The sequence below is a fragment of the Pseudorasbora parva genome, chromosome 21, assembly GCF_024679245.1.
Source record: "Pseudorasbora parva isolate DD20220531a chromosome 21, ASM2467924v1, whole genome shotgun sequence".
NCBI lineage: Eukaryota > Metazoa > Chordata > Actinopteri > Cypriniformes > Gobionidae > Pseudorasbora > Pseudorasbora parva.
In genome coordinates, this window is record NC_090192.1 from 22,599,097 (window position 1) to 22,621,674 (window position 22,578).

At 36.3% G+C, this 22,578-nt stretch overlaps 1 protein-coding gene across 4 annotated transcripts in view; it reads right to left on the bottom strand.

The window, feature by feature from the left end:
- The window catches only part of nsfb (N-ethylmaleimide-sensitive factor b), a 33,832-nt gene extending 11,705 nt beyond the window's left edge, over nt 1-22,127 (bottom strand). For all 4 annotated transcript variants that reach the window (XM_067429663.1, XM_067429662.1, XM_067429664.1 and 1 more), the window contains exons 1-18: nt 22,022-22,127; nt 19,896-19,981; nt 19,703-19,802; nt 19,120-19,159; nt 15,888-16,054; nt 15,657-15,764; nt 15,493-15,568; nt 13,506-13,661; nt 7,809-8,008; nt 6,834-6,999; nt 6,639-6,713; nt 6,373-6,560; nt 5,854-5,949; nt 5,476-5,632; nt 2,721-2,854; nt 2,529-2,595; nt 2,222-2,301; nt 591-725 (exon numbers count right to left, since the gene is read on the bottom strand). In XM_067429663.1, coding sequence (XP_067285764.1) covers nt 591-725; nt 2,222-2,301; nt 2,529-2,595; nt 2,721-2,854; nt 5,476-5,632; nt 5,854-5,949; nt 6,373-6,560; nt 6,639-6,713; nt 6,834-6,999; nt 7,809-8,008; nt 13,506-13,661; nt 15,493-15,568; nt 15,657-15,764; nt 15,888-16,054; nt 19,120-19,159; nt 19,703-19,802; nt 19,896-19,981; nt 22,022-22,033 — 2,043 coding nt within the window. In that variant the 5' untranslated portion in view covers nt 22,034-22,127. The remainder of the gene's footprint in view (nt 1-590; nt 726-2,221; nt 2,302-2,528; nt 2,596-2,720; nt 2,855-5,475; nt 5,633-5,853; nt 5,950-6,372; nt 6,561-6,638; nt 6,714-6,833; nt 7,000-7,808; nt 8,009-13,505; nt 13,662-15,492; nt 15,569-15,656; nt 15,765-15,887; nt 16,055-19,119; nt 19,160-19,702; nt 19,803-19,895; nt 19,982-22,021) is intronic.
- Nucleotides 22,128-22,578: the final 451 nt, after the last annotated feature.

A 22,578-nucleotide genomic window follows, 5' to 3' on the forward strand; every position in this document is an offset into this window, starting at 1 on the left:
TCTAGCAAAATGTCAAGGTGTCTTGTTTTTGATGATTTACTGTTCAAATTGATTTACTGCTAATTTTTTCATGGAATGAGAGTGGTTTAACCTTGTAAAGCCTCACGTGTGAAATAATCTAATTTGGTAAATATACTAAATATTAAACCAATATACAGAATATTGAAGCTTCATACAAAATATTTGGTAACACTTTATTTTACAGTGTCCTTGTTACATATGTTACATGTACTTACCATATTAATAATGCACTAACCCTAATTTTATTAACCCTCAACCAAACCCTAATCTTACCCTAACCCTATAGTAAGTTCATGTAGTTATTTATTATTATGCAGTACTTAAATATATAATTACACTGTAACAATGACACCTTAAAATAAAGAGTAACCAAATATTTTTTCTTTTTTTTATGTGCCTATGTAGTTTATGTTTTGGTTCATATTTGATACATCAGGGTTTTATGAAGCTCACACTTGAGAAAGAAAAAAAATCCATCAAAATCTATCAAATATGATACAGCAAGATTTATATGGCACTTTTGGGCCACTGTAGATCTCTTGAATTCTTTCTGTCTCTGAAAGCCTCACCTCCAGGGCCTCCATTAGATGTTCTCCTCTAGATATATTAGGGACGTGGATTGTAGTGCTGAAAGAGTCCAGCATGCCCATTTCCTGCAGAACATCCTTCCTGCTGGTTGTACCAAGAATCAGCAACTTCCGACCCTGCAGTATAAATACAAGCAATGACTTTTATGGCACTTTTTAAAACAATGTAGGTCAAAATTTCTCATTGGCGAATTTTTTGTCGTGCTAGTATAGCCATGCTATGGTGCCTATGTACGTCAAGTAAAGAGGTGGGCCATTCCCAGAGGCCCCAGCGAGCAGAGGGGATTATGGGTCGCCCCCCTGTGGTGTCCAGTTTATGCTAGTGCATGCAGATGAGGTGCCACACAGGCAGCGGGCCTGCCAGGTCCCGGCTCTCTCACAAACCCTTTCTATCGACTCACCCAAAACTCGACTCCCTGCTGAGTGCTGCTCTATGCAGTCTTGATTTGGAGGAAAAGACCCTCAGCTATTCAAAACACCTTACAAACACAGCACAACACCTATTCCTGCCTGACATACACACTCACTGCCACCAGGCAGGCCAACACAAAAGTAGCTTGTTAGGGGAGGCCCACTATGAAAAACCCTGCAGCAACAGCAGCAAAAAAAAACAAATACAAAAAAACACATTATAATTCTTGAGATTATTTAATAAATGTCTAATGCTCACCAAGGCTGCATTTATTTGATAAAAAAAATACTGTCAGATATTATTTCAATTCAAAATATCTGTTTTCTATTTCAATAAAATGCAATTTATTCACGTTATAGCAAAGCTGAGTTTTCAACAGTCATTACTCCAGTCTTCAGAGTCACATGATCCTTCAGAAATATTGCTGATTAGGTTCACAGTTAAAAAACGGTTATGCTGCTTTGTGGATACAGTGACATTTTTTTCATTATTCTCTGGTAAATAGAAAGTTCAAATGAACAGCATTTATTTGAAATAGATTTTTTTTTCTAACATTATAAATATCTTTACTGTCACTTTTGATCATTTTAAATGTACTCTCGCTAAATAAAAGTATTAACTCCTTTCAAAAACATTACTAACCCCAACATTTTAAGCACCAGTGTATATTGAATAATTTCTACATATCTATGATTTTTGACACGCTGTCTTGTTTTTATATTGTATTTATTATTAATGAAATTAACTAGCCTGCTGCTTTTAGCTAACGCACCTAGAATAATTTACTGTTTGCAAGCTAAAATGCTGAGTCAAACGCATATGTCATAACATTTATGAAATGCGAAAATAGAAACACTTCACTAGACAATAATTTTAACACAATGAGTTAACTACAGAGTCAATAATTTGACTTTGGTAACTTCCAAGTGGTCCTACATAAATAAAATTATTGACAGTCTTCACTGACCACAGTCTGAGAACCACCGGTTTAGGATTATACTTGGGTTGGAGGTTTTTAAAGCCCCTAATATTATGGGTGAAATAATAGATTTTAGCAGACTAAAATAACTCTGACATGTCTGTGAATAAATGACCAATGTAGTGAGTGGCAATTTAGAGGAACTCTGTTTTGTGAGAACGTGCTGCCCCCTATCTGTGGCTGCCATTAATACAGGCCATTAAGAAAGGGCGACGTTCTCACCCGAGGAGGAGGTTTCTTCAATAATACCAGCAGAGCCTGCAGCACCAGGTTGGAGAACCGTGGCCCGATGGGAACAAAATCTGTGGAGTGGATAAACATGATTAGAAGATAGTGTTGGGTAAATTTGAGCAAGACCAAAGGCCATTACATTCTACAATGTGACCATTTGAACTAAAACAAGAACAAAAACGGACAAAAGGAGATGAGGCCCCCTACGAATCCCTATAAATAATAAATAGGTTTGATTCTTTTGAACGTATTATCAATTTTGACAGGAAGTGCATCATCCTCGTAGTGATGGACTCACCCAGCAGCCGTTCTATATCGTCCACCACCACACAGCTCAGCTGGGATTTGTAGGCGTCCTCAAATATCTAGAGAAATGAAAACCATAAACACACTATTAAAGGCCAATGGCTGTAATATCACATCCATGTGAGACAACTGCTTTCACACACAGATCTCTTCATGTCTTGACCTAGAGTGACGGGGTTGTTACCTTCTTGATGGCTTGGCATTTGGCGATCTCTGAATAGCCGATCATTTTGTCTGGAGAGCAGATCTTGATGAAGGGGAACTGGGAGTCCTCTGCGATCTTGGCTGCCAGTGCGGTCTTACCACTGTGAGGAGGCCCTGCGGGAGCGGAGAGCATTCAAACTCTCAGTCATATCAGATTGCAGCATTATGGTGCATGTTTGCTTGTTTGAACTAGAGAACAAGAGCATGGAGGAATGCTATTATTGCAGCGTTTTTGTACATGCGTGCAGTGTATGTGGCAACTGTAACTTGTCAAGCTATAGGATACTAATTTAAGGTTATTTGCAGTCAGATACTCCTATACTAAAAGCTACGATTAAAAAGTAGCTAATTACATTTAAGCTAAGGGGTTGTTTTTAAATATACAGTACAGGCCAAAAGTTTGGACACATTACTATTTGTAATGTTTTTGAAAGAAGATTCTTCTGCTCCTCAAGCCTGCATTTATTTGATCAAAAATACAGATTTTTTTTTAAATATTGTGATATATTATTACAATTTAAAATATTTGGTTTTCAATTTATTATACTTTAAATTATAATTTTTTTCTGTGATGCAAAGCTGAATTTTCAGGATCGTTACTCCAATCACATGATCCTTCAGAAATCATTCTAATATTCTGATTTATTATGAGTGTTGGAAACAGTTCTGCTGCCTAATATATTCGATGAAAAAAAGGTTAAAAAGAACTGCATTTAGTCAAAATAAAAACATTTTCAAATAATATACATCTCCTTTACTATAAATTTTTATCAATTTAACGCATCCTTGCTGAATAAAATTATTGATTTATTTCAACAACAACAAAAAAAAAGACTGACCCCAAATTACTGACCAGTAGTGTATATTGTTGTTACAAAATATTTATATTTTTAAAACATTTGCTTCTTTTTTATTTTAATTTTCTTTATACTTTTTATTCATCAAAGTATAAAAAAAAAAAGTATCACAGGTTATGAAAAAATATTAAGCAGCAGAACTGTTTCCAACTTTGAAAATGAATCATATAAGAATGATTTCTGAAGGATCATTTGACACTGAAGACTGGAGGAATGATACTGAAAATTCTGCTTTACGTCATAGAAATAAATGATCATTTAAAGTATAATAAATTGAAAAAAAAAATATTTAAAATTGTAATAATATATATAACAATATTACATTTTTTTCTGTATTTTTGATCAAATAAATGCAGGCTTGATGAGCAGAAGAAACTTCTTTCAAAAACATTACAAATAGTAATGTGTCCAAACTTTTGGCCTGTACTGTACCTATGTTTTAATTCTGCCAACATCTACACACCCTCTCTTAGGGCTGAACGATTAATCAAAATTAAATCAAAATTGCGGTGTGGATTAGTGTGATTTCAAATCACAAAGACTGATTAAAATAAATATATGAGCAGCGCGTTTCAGAGCACTGTGTTCATTCACATGTGAGCAGCTCATGATCTGGTGTTTTCTGGTTGAGAGTAAATGCTGCTTCACATGAACGGCATCTTTGCCTGTGCTTTGCATGAGTTTGGGTTGCTATTATGATGCTACTAGGCAACGTGGGGAAGAGGACGCTGGCGTTGTCTTTTTCGCCACTTCTCCACCGACAAATCATGTTAACTGTACTATTAGATTTAGATTTTATTATGGTTTTGACTAGTCTAACACTCAGAGCTACAATTGGGACTGTTGCTGATTGCTGGTAGCTGCTGAGAGGACGTTGTATGCCGTTCTCCGCCGCTTCTCAGATGTTTTTATTTGAATTGTTGCGGTTGGTTCTGGTTTGAAGGACATTTGATGTTGCTCGCTGCTCTCTCTTCTGGGTGTCGGTAGTAATATTTCTTATTTAATAATAATCAAATAATTATTATGATTATTTTATAATTATTGGTACATTGAAACATTCTCACAAAATGATGGCCAAATTGTGCAGCCTTAAAAGCCCAGCAAACAAATAATAATAAAAAAATTGCCCCCAAACCATGCAGCCTTACTCTCCCAAAAACAAAGACATATCAGAAAAACGTGTGTCTCACAAAACTCAAATAAGCAGTGACTGACACGGCACACAATGTTTTGAACAACAATCAATTATGATATTAATGCTTATGGCCGCTCACATCAAATTCAAGACACTGGTGCTCGTCTACAAAGCAACCACTGGCTCTGCACCAATATACCTAGACTCGCTTGGACTTACACACCCTCCAGAAGCTTACGTTCTGCAAATGAACAATGCCTCGTAGTTCCATCCCAAAGAGGCATGAAATCTCTCTCACTGACCTTTTCCTGGACCATTCCCACCTGGTGGAACGACCTGCCAATCTCAATTCGTGCAGTTGAGTCTGTAGCCATTTTCAAAAAGCATCTTTAGACACATCTTTTCCAACTGCACCTGACCAATAAAGTCTAGCACTTAACTATCCAATTAAATGTTTTGTTTGTTGGGGGGGGGGGGGGGGGTAAGTCTTCTTACAGCACTTTCAGGTTGTTGCCCTTGAATGTTTCGTTGCTTCTAGTGCTCTCCCCTTTTTGTAAGTCGCATTGGATAAAAGCGTCTGCTAAATGATTAAATGTAAATAAATGTAAATGCTTATTGAATATTTTAATTCTGTCACTGTACTAAATAAAATGAGTAAAGTCACCATTTTAATTAGTTGACCCCTAACATTGTATTTGTATATGTCTATGTTTATGCATGTGAGGTTTGTGTGTAAGACTTGCCCTCTAGAAGCACAGATACTAGCGGTGTGCGTTCACTGTTCTTGGTCTGTTGCACCAAAAGGTTTCCATCTCCCAATACGTCAGACACAGCATTGCCCCATTTCACAATACCATTCATGATGTAACTGCAGTAATCCTCCTGATTAGTGCCAAATGCCTTTAGAGAGAAATGCATTAAATATTAAAGCAATAATAAAATACTTTATTTACTGCTAAATGATCAATAATGATACTGCATAACATTTTTTAAAAAACATTTAAGATTCAGTCTTAGACTTCATGCCGACAGTGAAGTTTGCCAACAATATCTAATAAGGGGATTTTGAGTCAGCCTATCATTATACAAACTGAATACACAATAATAGAGAGGGGACTTACAGGCTTGATGTCATTATTCAGAGAAGCCCAGAAGTCACTCCTGCTGACCTGCAGAGTCAGAGCCTTTTCTGTGTCCACCTCTACTTGAGTAGTGGCCTACAGGAACAAAAACACACAGATTGATCCACAAACTCATCTCACTTAATCAAAATGAAAGGTCTAGGAGCAAGCAAGAGAAAGAGAGACCTATTACACCTGTGTAAACCATCAAATATGGGAGAATTATGTGTCAACACCATCAAATATGGGAGTGTGTGAGCTTGCTGCTAACACAAACACACACATACACACACACACACACACACATTTTATCCATAGACTTCTCGACTGCTTCTAAAATTGTAATCTTGTTCGAGAAGTTGTTTCACTTTGATATGCATCCCAATACTGAAGAAAAGACCTGACGCAATGCCAACTTTATTGTTTGTTGTTTTTTAACTAGAGTTGGTTTAGTTTAAATCAGCCATAATAAGTTATGATTGTGGAGGTGTAGGCATCAATGATATGATGTGATAAGACCTTGATGTGACGGTTCATGGCAGTCGACTGGGCAGCCCGAACAAGCCCTTCCAACTCTGCTCCACTGTAGTTCTTGGTCTCGAAAGCAAGCTCTTTTATGTCAACGTCCTTGGCCAGCAAGTTTGACTGCCTCATCTTTGATGTGTGTATATGCAGGATCTGAAGACGGCCGGTCTCGTCAGGCAGGCCTGGAGAAGGACTAAAAGTCAATCAGTTGTTCAGGCCACCTTGAGTATGTGATCCATGATGGCTACTGTAGTTCTCACCAATCTCCATTTTGACCTCCAGTCTTCCCGGCCTCAAGAGGGCTTCATCAATCAGGTCAGGCCTGTTGGTCATCCCTTAAATAAAGTATGATTAAATGATGAACACAAAAGCCGAAGCAAAAAACATTAAATATGTAACAAAAAAATCATGCATGGTCATTCTTGATGCTGCTCGATCTCAAAGGAAGTTCTCACCAATAACCAAGAGGTTGTTAAGCTGCTCTACACCATCGATCTTGGACAATAGCTGGTTGACCACAGTGTCATGGACCCCAGTGCTGCCCGCCATGCTGCCACGCTGTTTACAGATGGCATCGATTTCATCAAATATGATGATGTGCAGGCCGCTGTTGGCCCCCAACTTCAAAAGACAAACAAAAAAAGACAAAGAAAGTATGTTGTAATGTAATGTAATAAAACATTTTTGAATAGCCTCAAAACTATCTTGAGTTGTCTGCTTAAATGCCAGGTCGGTGAATGGCCTGTGACTGTATAAACTCTGTGACAATGGTCTACAATTAAGACTTATCTCCTTCATCTCAGAGGCTGTCAGAGGCTAGGCCGTAACATTTAGCACAGATGGGAGGCCAGTATGAGTGTGCGTGGCCTCCCGTGTGTCAGGGTGAGGGGTTAGAGATAGCCGAATGCTCTCATTAAGAGGTGACGAGTGAGCTCTTCAATGTCATGTAGTCTCACAGTCTACCAGCACAACATCACACTCAACAACGGCCAGAACCAGCAGTTCTCTGCCAACACTTCATGACACATCACCCTTGGAAAAAAAAAAAAAACTATGATAATGTTTCTAAGCAAACACAAGGCCATTTACAGTAATTCAGTAAGTATATTTTAGCAATTTGGAGTTATTTGTAGAGCTGCTGGAGGGCCCAAAACTGGGAACAGCATCCTTTGAGCAAACCCAAGTTTGCCTGCCATGATTTTTTTTTTTTACTATTGACAGAGCACCCTTTCTTTAAAGTGTCAAATATCAGTGGGTTCCATCACAGAGCCAGATGAATGTAAGGTTGTGCAAAACGTCTGTATGGTCTTTTTAAACGAACAGTGATTTGTGAAGTGCGTGAAAGAACTAAGGTTTTTCCTAAGTGTGTAATGTTTAATAATTTGCATGAAATTCCATATCTGTCTTCGTGTCTTTTCATGATTTCTTACTCTCTTCTGTTCCTCCTCTGCATCAGCAAACAGCTTTCTGATGTTAGCCTCTGACTCGCCCACATATTTGTTCAGAATCTCTGGCCCGTTGACCACCTTTGGCTCTCTAGCATTCAGCATCTTTCCAATCTGACGTGCCATCAGGGTTTTACCACAGCCAGGAGGCCCAAACAACAAGATCCCTTTCACGTGTTTGCAGCCTGCAGAAAGAGAAATTGGTTGGGCGTCAAAAACAGAGGGTATGGAACAACAACAAAAAAACAACACAAAATGGTATAAGCAACATTGAAATACATACTGCATAAGTGCTCTGTATAAGAAAAAGGGAAAATCTTTCAAAATGTCATTACTATAGTATTTTCACTTTTATAGTGTTTTTAACTCTCTTTTTAACACCTTGTGGACATGTGAGTGTACAAATCTTTTTGTCTAACATTTTAAATACCGTCAATCAATTCATAAATATGATTCTATATGTATATCAGTTTTTGGGGAGCTGCACCACATGACACTGTCATTTTATCATTTAAGTCATTTTATAAAATATATACAGTACTGTTCAAAAGGTTTGGGGATGTTATTTTACAATTTAAGCAGTTCTATTTTATTTAACTTTAACATGTAAAGTATTCCTGTGACTTTCTCCAGTCTCCAGTGTCAAATGATCAATTGGTGCTCAAGAAACATTTCTGATTATCATCAATGTGGAAAACAGTTGTGCTGCTTAATATTTTTGTGGAAACCATGTTTTTTTTCCCCCAGGATTCTTTGATCATAAGAAAATTCAAAAGAACAGCATTTGAAATATGCAAATATTAATAATATTAAATAATATAATATTAAATAATAACATGAAATACTTGAAATATTTCATGTTATTATTTTAGTTATATTCACCCATATACAGTGCCTTGCGAAAGTATTCGGCCCCCTTGAACTTTGCAACCTTTTGCCACATTTCAGGCTTCAAACATAAAGAATCAACAACAAGTGGGACACAATCATGAAGTGGAGTGAAATTTATTGGATATTTCAACTTTTTTAACAAATCAAAAATTGAAAAATTGGGCGTGCAAAATTATTCGGCCCCTTTACTTTCAGTGCAGCAAACTCTCTCCAGAAGTTCAGTGAGGATCTCTGAATGATCCAATGTTGACCTAAATGACTAATGATGATAAATAGAATCCACCTGTGTGTAATCAAGTCTCTGTATAAATGCACCTGCACTGTGATAGTCTCAGAGGTCCATTTAAAGCACAGAGAGCATCATGAAGAATAAGGAACACACCAGGCAGGTCCGAGATGCTGTTGTGGAGAAGTTTAAAGCCAGATTTGGATACAAAAAGATTTCCCAAGCTTTAAACATCCGAAGGAGTACTGTGCAAGCGATAATATTGAAATAGAAGAAGTATCAGACCAATGCAAATCTACCAAGACCTGGCCGTCTCTCTAAACTTTCAGCTCATACAAGGAGAAGACTGATCAGAGATGCAGATAACCCAAGAGGCTGCATAACCCATGATCACTCTGGATGAACTGCAGAGATCTACAGCTGAAGTGGGAGACTCTGTCCATAGGACAACAATCATATACACGTATAATCGTATACAAGTCGTATACTGCACAAATCTGGCCTTTATGGAAGAGTGGCAAGAAGAAAGCCATTTCTTAAAGATATCCATAAAAAGTGTTGTTTAAAGTTTGCCACAAGCCACCTGGGAGACACACCAAACATGTGGAAGAAGGTCCTCTGGTCAGATGAAACCAAAATGTAACTTTTTGGCAACAATACAAAACGTTATGTTTGGCGTAAAAGCAAAAATTTCAGTCTCTCGATGTGCAAAACTGATAGAGACATACCCCAAGCAACTTACAGCGGTAATCGCAGCAAAAAGTGGCGCTACAAAGTATTAATTAAAGTATTAACTTAAATTAAGGGGGTTAAAAAAGTTTGAAATATCCAATAAATTTAATTCCACTTCATGATTGTGTTCCACTTGTTGTTGATTCTTCACAAAAAAATTACAGTTTCATATCATTATGTTTGAAGCCTGAAATGTGGCAAAAGGTCGCAAAGTTCAAGGGGGCTGAATACTTTCGCAAGGCACTGTATACTGTTTCATTGAAAGGGTGTACATCAACAGTGTCTTCAACAGTGCTTAGGTGGGTGGTACTTGTCAAAGTAACATCCACATGGAAGGCAGGACCCAAGGTTTCCCAGCAGAACATTGCCCAAAGCATCACACTGCCTCCGCCGGTTTGCTTTCTTCCCATAGTGCATCCTGGTGCCATGTGTTCTCTAGGTAAGTGTTACCGATGCACACAGCCATTCACATAATGTAAAACAAATTGCGATTCACCAGACCAGGCCACCTTCTTTTATTGCTCTGTGGTCAGGTTCTCATGCTCACAGGCCTAGCATTGGCGTTTTCCGCCGTGGACAGGGTCAGCAAGGGCACCCTGACTGGTCTGACATACGCATCCAACTGCGATGCACTGTGTATTCTGACACCTTTCTATCAGAACAGAAACATGATGGATCCATGCTTTCATTTGCTTACGCCAAATTGTGACCCTACCATCTGAATGTTGCATTAGTAATTGAGACTTCTCAAGACTAATTTTCCCGTACTTTAATTGTCCAATTTTGGTAAGCCTGTGTAAATTGTAGACTTGCCTCTTCTTAGCTGACAGACGTGGCACATGGTGTGGTCTGCTGCTGTAGACCACCTGCTTCAAAGTTTGACATTTTGTGCGTTCAGACATACTCTTCTGCAGACCTTGGTTGTAAAGAGTGGTTATTTGAGTTACTGTTCGCTTTCTATCAGCTCAAACCAATCTATGGTTATATGATTATGACATAATGCACAGACAAAAAGTATGGCCAAGTGTCCAATACAACGGTTTTCAGAGTAGGACAAGGGTCTTTTTGATGAGCAATGGCATTTCTGAGACAAGAGCCCTGTTTCTGGTTAACAACATCTGTTGGCTGCCATTTGAAAAGAGCAGGTAGGCTGGAGATAACCAGCAGACCTGAGATGGGAATCAGTATGGCCATTTACACCTGTTGACAGACTTAGGTTGAGGGAGGGCAGACGTCCAGACTTTTGACAGAGGAGAAGAACAAGGCCATGGCTGGGCAGACTGAAATGACCTTTAGGTGGTGGGAGTCTTGGGAGAAACTGGGTGTACTGGTGTAAACTCCCACCCGAGCGCTATAAGACAATAACATACTCAGACACACACCCGCACCTTCCTTCAGCACCTGGGCTCCAAAACGAAGCCCAATTAGGTGCTCACCTTTGTGCTATCAAGACCCGCCATCTCATTAGAGCAGCCAGCTGCCCGAGCCAGAGGCCAACTCCTGCAGCCATCCCACTACAAAGGTCACCTCTCGCACACACACTGAACTCTGTGTGTCTGCATACATGATTAAGTCATCGGACAGTTTACAGGAATATGCCCTTCATAACTGTTAATTTTCGCAGTTTGGCAAGTGCAGAATAGAATAAAATAATAATAACAAAACCTCAAACTAAGTGTTAACATTTATGGATCAACTAACTGATACCACATGTATGCAAAAAAGCAGACTCCTGGTGGCTTTGGAAAACATGGATTGTGTTAAGCTGAAATATTTCGTTATCAGAAATGAAACAAATAAGAGACACTAAATTAAGTCTCATTTCAGAGTTAAAAAAAGTTATAGTTAAACAAAACTGTTCGCACAAATCAGTTGTACTGCAAGTCCAAATCAAAGATCTTTGTGTGTGTGTATGTGTGTATCAAAACTGCATCAGTACGTGATGTGCGAAAAGCCCTTAGATAGAGACAGTCTGGCCATGTATTGCATCATGTTCTAACAAGACGTGACAAGCGATAAAAGGTATCTTTTCCATGTTAATCTCAGTTTTTGACCTAACCAGCCACAACGGTGATTCTATTTTAGAAGAGGTTTCAATTTAAGCGACATGGCAGCTAGAACAACAGCAGACAAATTATTACAATGATCATCTCAAGTACTGATTATGTGTTCTAATAAAAGGCACAATATGCAAGATTTTTGGATTAAAATATCCAAAAACCACTAGAACAGTGTTAGATATTTTGTTGACTTGTGTACTTACATTATCCCAAACGTTTCCAAGAATGTTTAAACCCAGAGAAATAAGCAATTTTAACCAGGACACGGACCGGACATGGTCTTTGGTGTTTCCACGGACACCTCGATCAGGTGTCTGGAAACACCAAAGACACTTTAAAACGCAATTGTTTAGATACATTCATTGACAGAAACCAAATAATTTTATAAAGCTCAACACAGTTAGTCTTATTGTTTAAATCTGGTTTTCTTGATTTACAGCGAGTACCTAGAGCCCTGCAACTCAGTCTGAAAACCTGTTCATTCATTTCCACTGCTCCTGTTACACTTTTGTGGGAACCAATCACAGACTGGCTTATCCACCTGCTGCACTATTGGCGGGTTTAACACGATGACAGATAGAGAACCAATGGGTAGTTGCCCGTAGTTGATCAATCAGATGTGGTCTGATTGGTTGAAGGACAATCCAATTGCATACGGAGTCATTTGAATAATGCTCGTTGATCAAGCCTCTTGTCCTGTAGAAATACAGCCAGCGAGTTTCATGGTTTACCATGCCTAATATCAATCTAGCTTACCACAGTTTGCAACAAGTGTTTTAACCTAACTTTCAACACACTCAAATGTAACTAATATGATAAAACAGCACTGCGTTATACCACATACGCATGACCCGAAAAATCAAGATGGCAGCATCAAGCTACGCCTTTGTTTTGAAAGTTAAAATAATTAATTTTTTATTAAAAAGTAAGATAAAAGTTTAAATATTTCACAGGACCTTTATGGCCATAACAATGGATATTTCACCTCAGATCTTGAAAATAAATGAAAGGAAACTAGAATGTTCAAACTTTGAACAAACAAGTGTATTCAATGAATTGTATCTGGTCTAATGCTTTTTTTTATGGACTATGGACATGGGCTTCCTTATTCAGGATTCATCAACATGAGCACCTGTTGAGAATCAATCTGAAATTCTGTGTATGAAAAATGTTTTTCACACCAATAAGAACACTTGTTCGCAATTACTACTAAAAGAGTCCCAGGGTCTAAATGCTGAGAATGGAACGCAGACAGCAGCTTCAACTGCAAATGATTATAATACTTTCGCTGCAGGAGTCAATCTGATGGGAATTTGTCTGCTGGATAGCATCTTTAACAATTGTTGATCTGTTTAGAGGGTGAATATAAATCATTAAAACACAATCAGACTGCAGTCTGACAATATAATTCAAACTAGGCTTTTGACTGTAAGCCAACAGACAACATAATGTTCTTTCAGGGTTCTATTTAGCAATTCTCTCCTTTATGGTTTGGATGAGGTACTGGGAGGGTCTGAGAGCAGTTGGCCCAATCTTTTAGCCAATCTTATTTAGTTTGGCTTGATTCTCTCTCGTTCGAACTGGAGTCGCAACATTCCGTGATTCATGTCGCTTACAACATGCTGTGCCTCTACTGGCCACTTAAACAGAGAGCGATGTGGTTGAAGAAGGAAAAACAGATATATGTCTTTCCAAGACAAAGACATGGGCGTCACATGTAGCTTCACAGTTTTGTCTTAAAAGCGAAAAAGGGGGAGAAAATCTGAGACTCACCCATCTGCTCCACTATGTCTGGAGGAAAGACTCGTGAGGCGAATGCCCGACGGAAGATGTCCGAGAACTCCTTGTCCAGGCCTCCGATCCCCATGCGCTCAAAGTTCCAGTCGGGGTTGATGATGGACTGCCGAGACCCTCTGGCCTTTGACTTTCCTGGGGAAGAATGAACAAAATCAGGCTGCTGAGGAACACTAAAAGACTAGGGAAAACATATTTTATACGTTTATATAAGGTCATACTCCATGTCAAATTAACTGATGAATAAATCATTGGGGGAAAATTGGGGATAAATCATCATGAGGAACCTGAGGTGAAACCACATGCGTTCTCACTGCCATCTAGTGGTACATTTTGGTTGTTACATTATTTGAAGTCTGAACATTTTACTGCTCATTGAGTTATTCAACAAATCAGGCAACAGAACTGAAACAAAAGTTTATCTACAGAGGAATTATTTTGAATTAATCTATTCAGTCATGTTTAGGTTTAATTTCTCCATTTAAATTTTCCCCTTGCCTTTATCTCAGTCTAGCTCAACACGCAAAATAAAAAATGTATACAGTCATGTCAAATAATAATACATTTAAAAATCTAAAATCAAAATATTATTATGATTTAATAACCACTACAGGATGCTTTCAGATAAATTTCAGCTTCATCAATGAAACAATATGAAAAAATATTTAGTCAATGGTGTTGAAAAAAATAATAATATTAAAAAAAACTTTGTTTCTTTACAATCATTTCAATTGAGCTAACATATGATAGTTGACACAGAAAATAATGACCTACAAATATTTAATACATTTTTAATAATAATAATTACTTTAAAAAAAAACAATTAAACTAATCTGTATCCTGCTTGGTTGCTTTTGTTAACTAAAACGATTTAAAAAATGTATGTTAATTGAAAAAAGTTTAAATTAAATATAAATATCATCAGAAAAACTTAAACTAAATGAAAATGTTGCCTTGGCAATAAACTGAAATATGTTTAGGTTAAAGCACTAAAATTATTAACTAATTATTAAATAAGCAAAAACTAAAACTAACCAAAACTAATAATTAAATAAAAATTAATTAAACCTAAACAGCAATTTAAAAAAACTAATAAAATTCAAAGAGATATCAAATTAATAAAAAAATGAACTAAAATAAACATTAAAACTAAAAATAAAAGTTAATTTTAAATATTTAAACTCAAACTAAAATACTGGTATCCTGCAAAAAAATAATAAACACTTTTTTTTTTAACACTGTTCATGACATTTACTAAAGAAAATGTTAGCAAATATGACAATGAAAAAAAATTACATTTTAAGGGATACATAGAAGATCTCTGACTTTAGGGACATTTCAAACTGTTCTCAAAACAGTTGGTGAGATGTTAACAGAAGACTAAAAATAGAGGTGGTAATGAATGTGTGTGAATGAGGCAAGGTACTGATTATGCTTTTTGTTTTATGTTCTTGTTCTTTCTGTTACATGAAAATAAATGTGTGCATGTGGGCAGTTAACATGTAAACTGACTAAACACATTTTATAATTCTGATAACTCTAAACAGTACATAATATGAAATGGTATAATTCTATAAAGGACATTCCAGTGAATCGTGATTAATATCAAAGTGGTGACTGTCAAAACCAATATTAATGTGACATGTTTCATCCCAAGTCTCAAGAATTAGTGACCTATCTAGTTAAGCAAGCCATGACAAGTTCACTAGCTGCTGAAAATCTTGGCTTCTCCATGGGAGGTCCTTAAGTTAACAAGTCTTGAGCAAAAAATCTTAAGGATCTTCTTGTCATGATGGTCTAAATATTGGTCGTAAGCATCAGAAAGTATTCTGAAGACTCACATACACATTGAACACACTGGTCCAGATTCATTATACCTCATTACTATGATGAGTAAATATGAAGTGCTGTCTGCTTGTGTATGTTAGCCACAATGGTGGTGTGTGTTTGCAGGTTAAACACTAACCAATCAAATTAAGAGATGAGCTCTCTGCTTTCTCAAAAATCACCTGACTGTTGCCGTGCAACAGACCAATCTCGATCTGAAAAAGAGATATACACTATTGAAGGCGCTACAATTCTTTTAACACATGATTTGGTATGACTTGAAAGTAAGCAGTAAAAAGGTACCTTCTGTTTTTTGCTAGAGCTTTGCTCGCCCCTGAGGATGCTGGGATCCATGGCCTCGATATCTTTTATGACCAGTCCGAAGAGCCTGTCACAAAAGCTGAAGGCAAACTGTGTGGAAGACGATACAGACTTTATAATGCGATATACCACTACATTCACACTATACAAAGTTCTCAGACCTCACTGATTGGTGATCTGACATTCCTTCCATTAGCTCTTTAACCATCTCACCTGCTGGCCAATGCTAAAGGCCTGTGAGTTGAAAAACTGGATAAATTCAATGGCCATTTTATCAGAGTCGTAAGGGTTGCTGTCAACACTCTTCTTCTGGAGGAAGTCAATCTCTAGGGTCATGGTTCCCACATACTGTCTTGACGGGTCAAAGCTGTAGATACTCACTGCAGACATGACAACAACAGAGAGAAGTGACAATTTTTCACTGTTTGCATGCACCCTCATAATGCGATTATAATGGAATTCAGGCAATATTGCAATTAAACTTTAGCTTATATAAACACAAAACTTAAATCAAATTGAGACACTTCAGCTCATAGTGGTAGCTACCATAATTGTAGTAAAATGTGACGTGTGCCACATATATACCAATTTTTTAGACATTTAAATATAATTAATATAAAGTAATACAATAGGTTTTGTATACAAAACCTATATATATATATATATATATATATATATATATATATATATATATATATATATATATATATATAGGTATAGTATATATATATATATACACACACATATACATACACACACACACTCAACTAAAGGATTATTAGGAACACCATACTAATACTGTGTTTGATGCCCTTTTGCCTTCAGAACTGCCCTAATTTTACATGGTATTGATTGAACAAGGTGCTGAAAGCATTCTTTAGAAATGTTGGCCCATATTGATAGGATAGCATCTTGCAGTTGATGGAGATTTGAGGGATGCACATCCAGGGCACGAAGCTCCCGTTACATCACATCCCAAAGATGCTCTATTGGGTTGAGATCTGGGGTCTCATTTATAAAACTTTGCATAGATTTCATCCTAAAAGTGTACGTACGTACAAAAGCTAGATTTTGCGTACACAAAAAAAAATTCTGATTTATAAAACCATGTGTATGCCAGAACCTGCGCAAAAATCCCTTGATAAATCCCAGCCAGCAGAAGATTGTGCGTACTTGCATCTCCACCCTGTCTCCTCCCTAAAATCACCATATATGGAGCTAATAACGCCAAGTTTTATTATGCATGACCTCCACGTGACACCATGTTTAACACTGTCAAAGGTACAAGACATTAAAAATATTAATATACAAGACGCCATTTGTGCCTTACACAGTACAGTGCTGACAATCATCCAATATCCCTTTTATGTTTTAGAATAAATATCAAAATATCCATAAAAAATAAATTGTATAAAATACTTCTCAGATATTTTTTTTTAACTAAAGTTTATTTATTCATTTTCAGTTTAGGCTATTTTAATTTAAACAGGCCTACGTATTTATTGAAGCGTAAATAAAATCATCTGACTCAGAGCGTCACTGACAACGTATTTTTAAAAAGGAAACGTGCAAATCTTAATTTTTGTGTTTTGTGTCTGTGATATAGAAGTAAGTGTGCATCACTGATCATCACTCTCACTAAAAATATTTAGTGAATATTGTCATAACATGAGATCTGCAGCTTAGTTTAAAGAGGAATTATTGGAATTAGCCTGTATTTTATCCTTGCTGTCATTAAAACAGCGTGTCACAGGAAACCGGATCAAAAGTAGCACCTCCACATAATCCGTGTATCATTCGTTCAATCGTTTTTTGATTTAATATTGAAAATAGAAAAATGAGCTGTTTTCTCATTTTTCTATTTTCAATATTAAATCAAAAAACGATTGAACGAATGATACACGGATTTATCTAAATTCATATAAAAAAAAAAAATTAAATTCTGAATGACTATGTAATTTCAGTTCATATCGCCATTAATGAAACTAGAACATTAATGTAAGTGTATTTATCAAAATGACAGTTTTAAATTGTTCTTACTTCATTACTTTTCTCACTCTAGTCAAAGAGTTCGTACGCATGGGTCAGAGTTTGCGTGCAGGTGCGCACATTTTCCCGTCAAGTTTGTTTTTATAAATCACAACTTATGCGTCAGAAGTAGCGTACGTCTCTTTCAGGGCCTGTTTTGTGCGTACGCAACGGTTATAAATGAGACCCCTGGTGACTGTGGGGACCATTTTAGTACAGTGACTTCATCACTGTCATTCATTGGTTCAAGAAACCAATTTTAAATGATTCGAGAATTTGTGACATGGTGCATTATCCTGCTGGAAGTAGCCATCAGAGGATGGGTACATGGTGGTCATAAAGGAATGGACATGGTCAGAAACAATGCTTTGGTAGGCCGTGGCATTTAAACAATGCCCAATTGGCACTAAGGGGCCTAAAGTGTGCCAAGAAAACATCCCCCACACCATTACACCGCCACCACCAGCCTGCACAGTGGTAACAAGGCATGATGGATCCATGTTCTCATTCTGTTTACGCCAAATTCTGACTCTACCATCTGAATGTCTCAACAGAAATCGAGACTCATCAGACCACTCAACATTTTTCAAATTTTTTCCAATTTTGCTGAGCTCATGCAAATTGTAGCCTCTTTTTCCTATTTGTAGTGGAGATGAGTGGTACCCGGTGGGGTCTTCTGCTGTTGTAGCCCATCTGCCTCAAGGTTGTGCATGTTGTGGCTTCACAAATGCTTTGCTGCATACCTCGGTTGTAAGGAGTTGTTATTTCAGTCAAAGTTGCTCTTCAATCAGCTTGAATCAGTTGGCCCATTCTCCTCTGACCTCTAGCATCAACGAGGCATTTTCGCCCACAGGACTGCCGCATACTGGATGTTTTTCCCTTTTCACTCCATTCTCTGTAAACCCTAGAAATGGTTGTGTGTGAAAATCCCAGTAACTGAGCAGATTGTGAAATACTCAGACCGGCCCGTCTGGCGGCAACAACCATGCCACTCTCAAAATTGCTTAAACCACCTTTCTTTCCCATTCTGACATTCAGTTTCAATGTTCAGAAGATTGTCTTGACCAGGACCAGACCCCTAAATTCATTGAAGCAACTGCCATGTGATTGGCTTATAAAATATATTGCATTAATGAGAAATTGAACAGGTGTTCCTAATAATCCTTTAGGTGTGTGTGTATATATATAAAATGCATTATATATTTTATATATATATAAAATATATAAGTATTTTAATGCATTAATTATGCCTTGTAATGTACATTATAATATGTACAATATTCCCACAGCAAACGCTGGAAACAAACTCTAGTAATTGTGCCGTTAGCGAGGAGATACCGGTAATCAAATTCAGTGTTGTTTGTAAAGGCTTTTTTTTTTTGGTCAAAACATTAGTAATATGAAACTGTAGACATACCTTCCACATCCTGGTTTAGAGAGAGTCCAGCCCATTTTCTCTATGACACAGAGAGCATATTTGTGAGTTTACATTATGCAGCATTAAGCCTACATGTATAATTAATCAGAAGTTTAGCATATTACAGGCCATACATTTTTTATTTAGAATTTCCAACTAAAAAGCTATACAATGACATTTGTACAATTTTCTCATGATGGATGGTCCTATTGTATAGCACTTGATTCATTTCATGTGAAGTAAGTAGATAAAAGTTTCTCTAGTTTTGTTTTATTTCTTGGTCTCTTGTTCATAAAATTCCACATCCTGCCATAAAAGAAGACCACTGTGAGAAAGTAGTTGTACCTGAGAAGTCTTGCAGCTGTCAAGTTAACAGAGGACGGAGAAGCAGGCAAAAACAATGCAAGATATTAAGAAATAAGCAAGTTAACAGAGGACGGCTGACATAACCAGTCCACTGCTGTACATAGGAGTGCAAAATGCATATCAGCTTTTGTTCTACATGTGTAGAACTAGAACAGCAGTAAAGACACATACAGGCATATGGGACATTAGGGAAGCTTATGATGAAACAAACATGTACCTGAGGTAGACTGAAGGCAATGGTTCCTGAGACGACGCTCGAGTGAGTTTTAACCGTGAACACAAATTTCTGAGTGGGTGTGGTTTTAACTGTCAAATGCCTAGAAAGAATTAGAACAGCTGATCTGACACACGTTCTGATAGTATGTGTTTAAATATAATGATTTCTGATTCATTACACATTAAATACTCACTGCCCAGATTTGAAGTCCTTTTCACTTGCAACCACACAGTTGGTGAGAGAGAGTTCATCTGTTGGGCATCTCGCTACTTGCATTAGCTGTACAGAGAAAAACAGGGCTGATGAAGTGATAGCAAATCACAGAGAGCAAAGTTACATAGAAACTGGCATTTCTATACACCACCAGTCAGAAACTCAAGCATTCCTACTGGATTGTTTATAAAAATTACTAATAATTCTATCGAGGCACCATCTTTGCCTAGATCAGAGGTCTTTAACCTTTTAGCCAAGGACGCCTTGGTGTATGTATGCAGAAATGGATCCATGTGCTACTGTGTTGCATTTCAAGACTGGACTATAAAACAATGCTTTAAGTTCATGTTAATTTATTGACATACTTCAATACTTGTATACATATTTAAATTTACTTTTACATTTGTATTTGCTTACAGATTTTAATGTATGAGGTACACCAGCACTTTTAGCTGAACCTTTGCTTTGGTTGAAATGAACGTATTATTGTATTTTTGCCATATTAAAATAAAATAAATAATCACCAGTTCCAAAGTTTGGAGTCTGTATGATTTTTTAAAATGTTTTTAAAATAAGTCTCTTCTGCTCACCAATGCTGCATTTGTACATAATACTGTAAAAATGTATATTGTGATATATTATTACAATTTTAAAAAAAAATAATTTGAATACATTTAAAAAATGTAATGTATTCATGTGATGGTAAAAGCTGATTTTTCAGCATTACTCCAGGATCAGGATCCTTCAGAAATCATTCTAATATGCTGATTTTCCGCAAAATTAGATATTTTTTTTAATATTATCAATGTTGAAATCAGTTTTACACATTTATTTCCAGGATTCTTTGATTAATATAAAGTTCAAAAGAACAGCGTTTAACTGTCTAAACAGCAAAAAACTGAAACAAAGCTTTTGTAACATTATAATATACACTGCCATTTGGGGTCAGTAAGTAATGTATACTTTTATATTCAGCAAGGAAGCATTAAATTGATCAAAAGTGACAGTAAAGACATGTATAATGTCACAAAATATTTATATTTCATATGAATGCTGTTCTTTTTACATTTATTCAAATACTGTAGTTATTTTAAAATGTAATAATATTTCACATAATATTACAGTTTTTACTCTATTTTGGATAAACAAAATAAATGCAGCCTTGATGAGCAGAAGAGAGAGGCTGCTTTTAAAAAAAACATTTAAAAATCTTACCGATCCCAAAAATTTGAACGGTAATATATATATATATATATATATATATATATATATATATATATATATATATATATATATATATATATATATATATATATATATATATATATATATATATATTCAAATAATAATATATGATTGTGTGATACTTAAGACAGGAGTAACAGCTGCTGAAATTTCAGCTTTGCCAACACAGGAATTAATGAATATATATATATATATATATGTGTGTGTGTGTGTGTGTGTGTGTGTGTGTGTGTGTGTGTGTGTGTGTGTGTGTGTGTGTGTGTGTGTTTTAAGTAAAATATTTATATTTTATTTTAGTTAATGAAAACTATTTTTAATAGTTAATAATAACACTATCAGCAGACATTTGTACGTTCAAGGCTTTGCACATTTATTTAAAAAAAAGTGACAAACTAAAGGCTACATATTGTGCTTTTATCATATTATATTACATAATATTTTATTGCAGGTAGTTGAATACTCATAAATCAAAATCATTGTTGTTGCCTGTCAAAAGGACAGCATTTATTTATCATATTAGCTCTCATTCACTCTTTTATTCAATCATGACAGCAGCCACAGTTTTATCAACGCGCACTTCGCCATAGTCACTCTTCAAGCTGGTTTAAAGACACGCAGGTGTTGTTAGAAACTTTAAATGCCCCGTAAATGTCGTGTTGAAAATGAATTTTGAAGTTTTGTTTCACTGAAAAGTCATGAGATGTGGAACTCGTCTTCCGGTACTGCGTGAGTGTGAATGACGTGTGCAAACACAACAAGTATGAATGGAGCTCAACTTTGTGTCTGCTGAGTAGATTCACGAAATTATGGGTTATCTATGTGCGACTCCAAATCAACTTAATATCATAAAGAAATACTCACCCGACCAGCCATTTTTGCGTATATCAGGTGATCAAGAGGAATTCCGCAAGAGTGGCACAACTAGACGCCGCCCCTAGCGACCGCTCTCAGCTATGACATGAACGTCAAACCGGAAGCAAAAACCCGACAAAATAAAAGCACGAACATTTATTATAATATATTGTCATTGTAATATCATTTAATTACGGCAAGCTTTATATAAACAATTACTTATATATTAATTAATTCAGTGATTATAATAACCACATTTTATTTATAATAATTATTAATTATAATAATGTTATAGCTCATAATATGTATAAACTCATGCCTACCTGTTTGCTCTGGTATAGGTTTTTGTACAGAATAAACTAACTGAGCATATTTTTTTACTGGGTTAATCTAAAAGATAAATAAATTTTCAAAGCTGTCGCATCAAAATACTCAAATTAAAATCAACAAATGGCATGTACATTGTCCAATAGATGGCGCTAGAGGAATATTGAACTTAAACATGAATCGCTAAAGGCCTCAAAGGTGATCAAAGCTGATATTTTTACACATTCCTTCTATTTGAC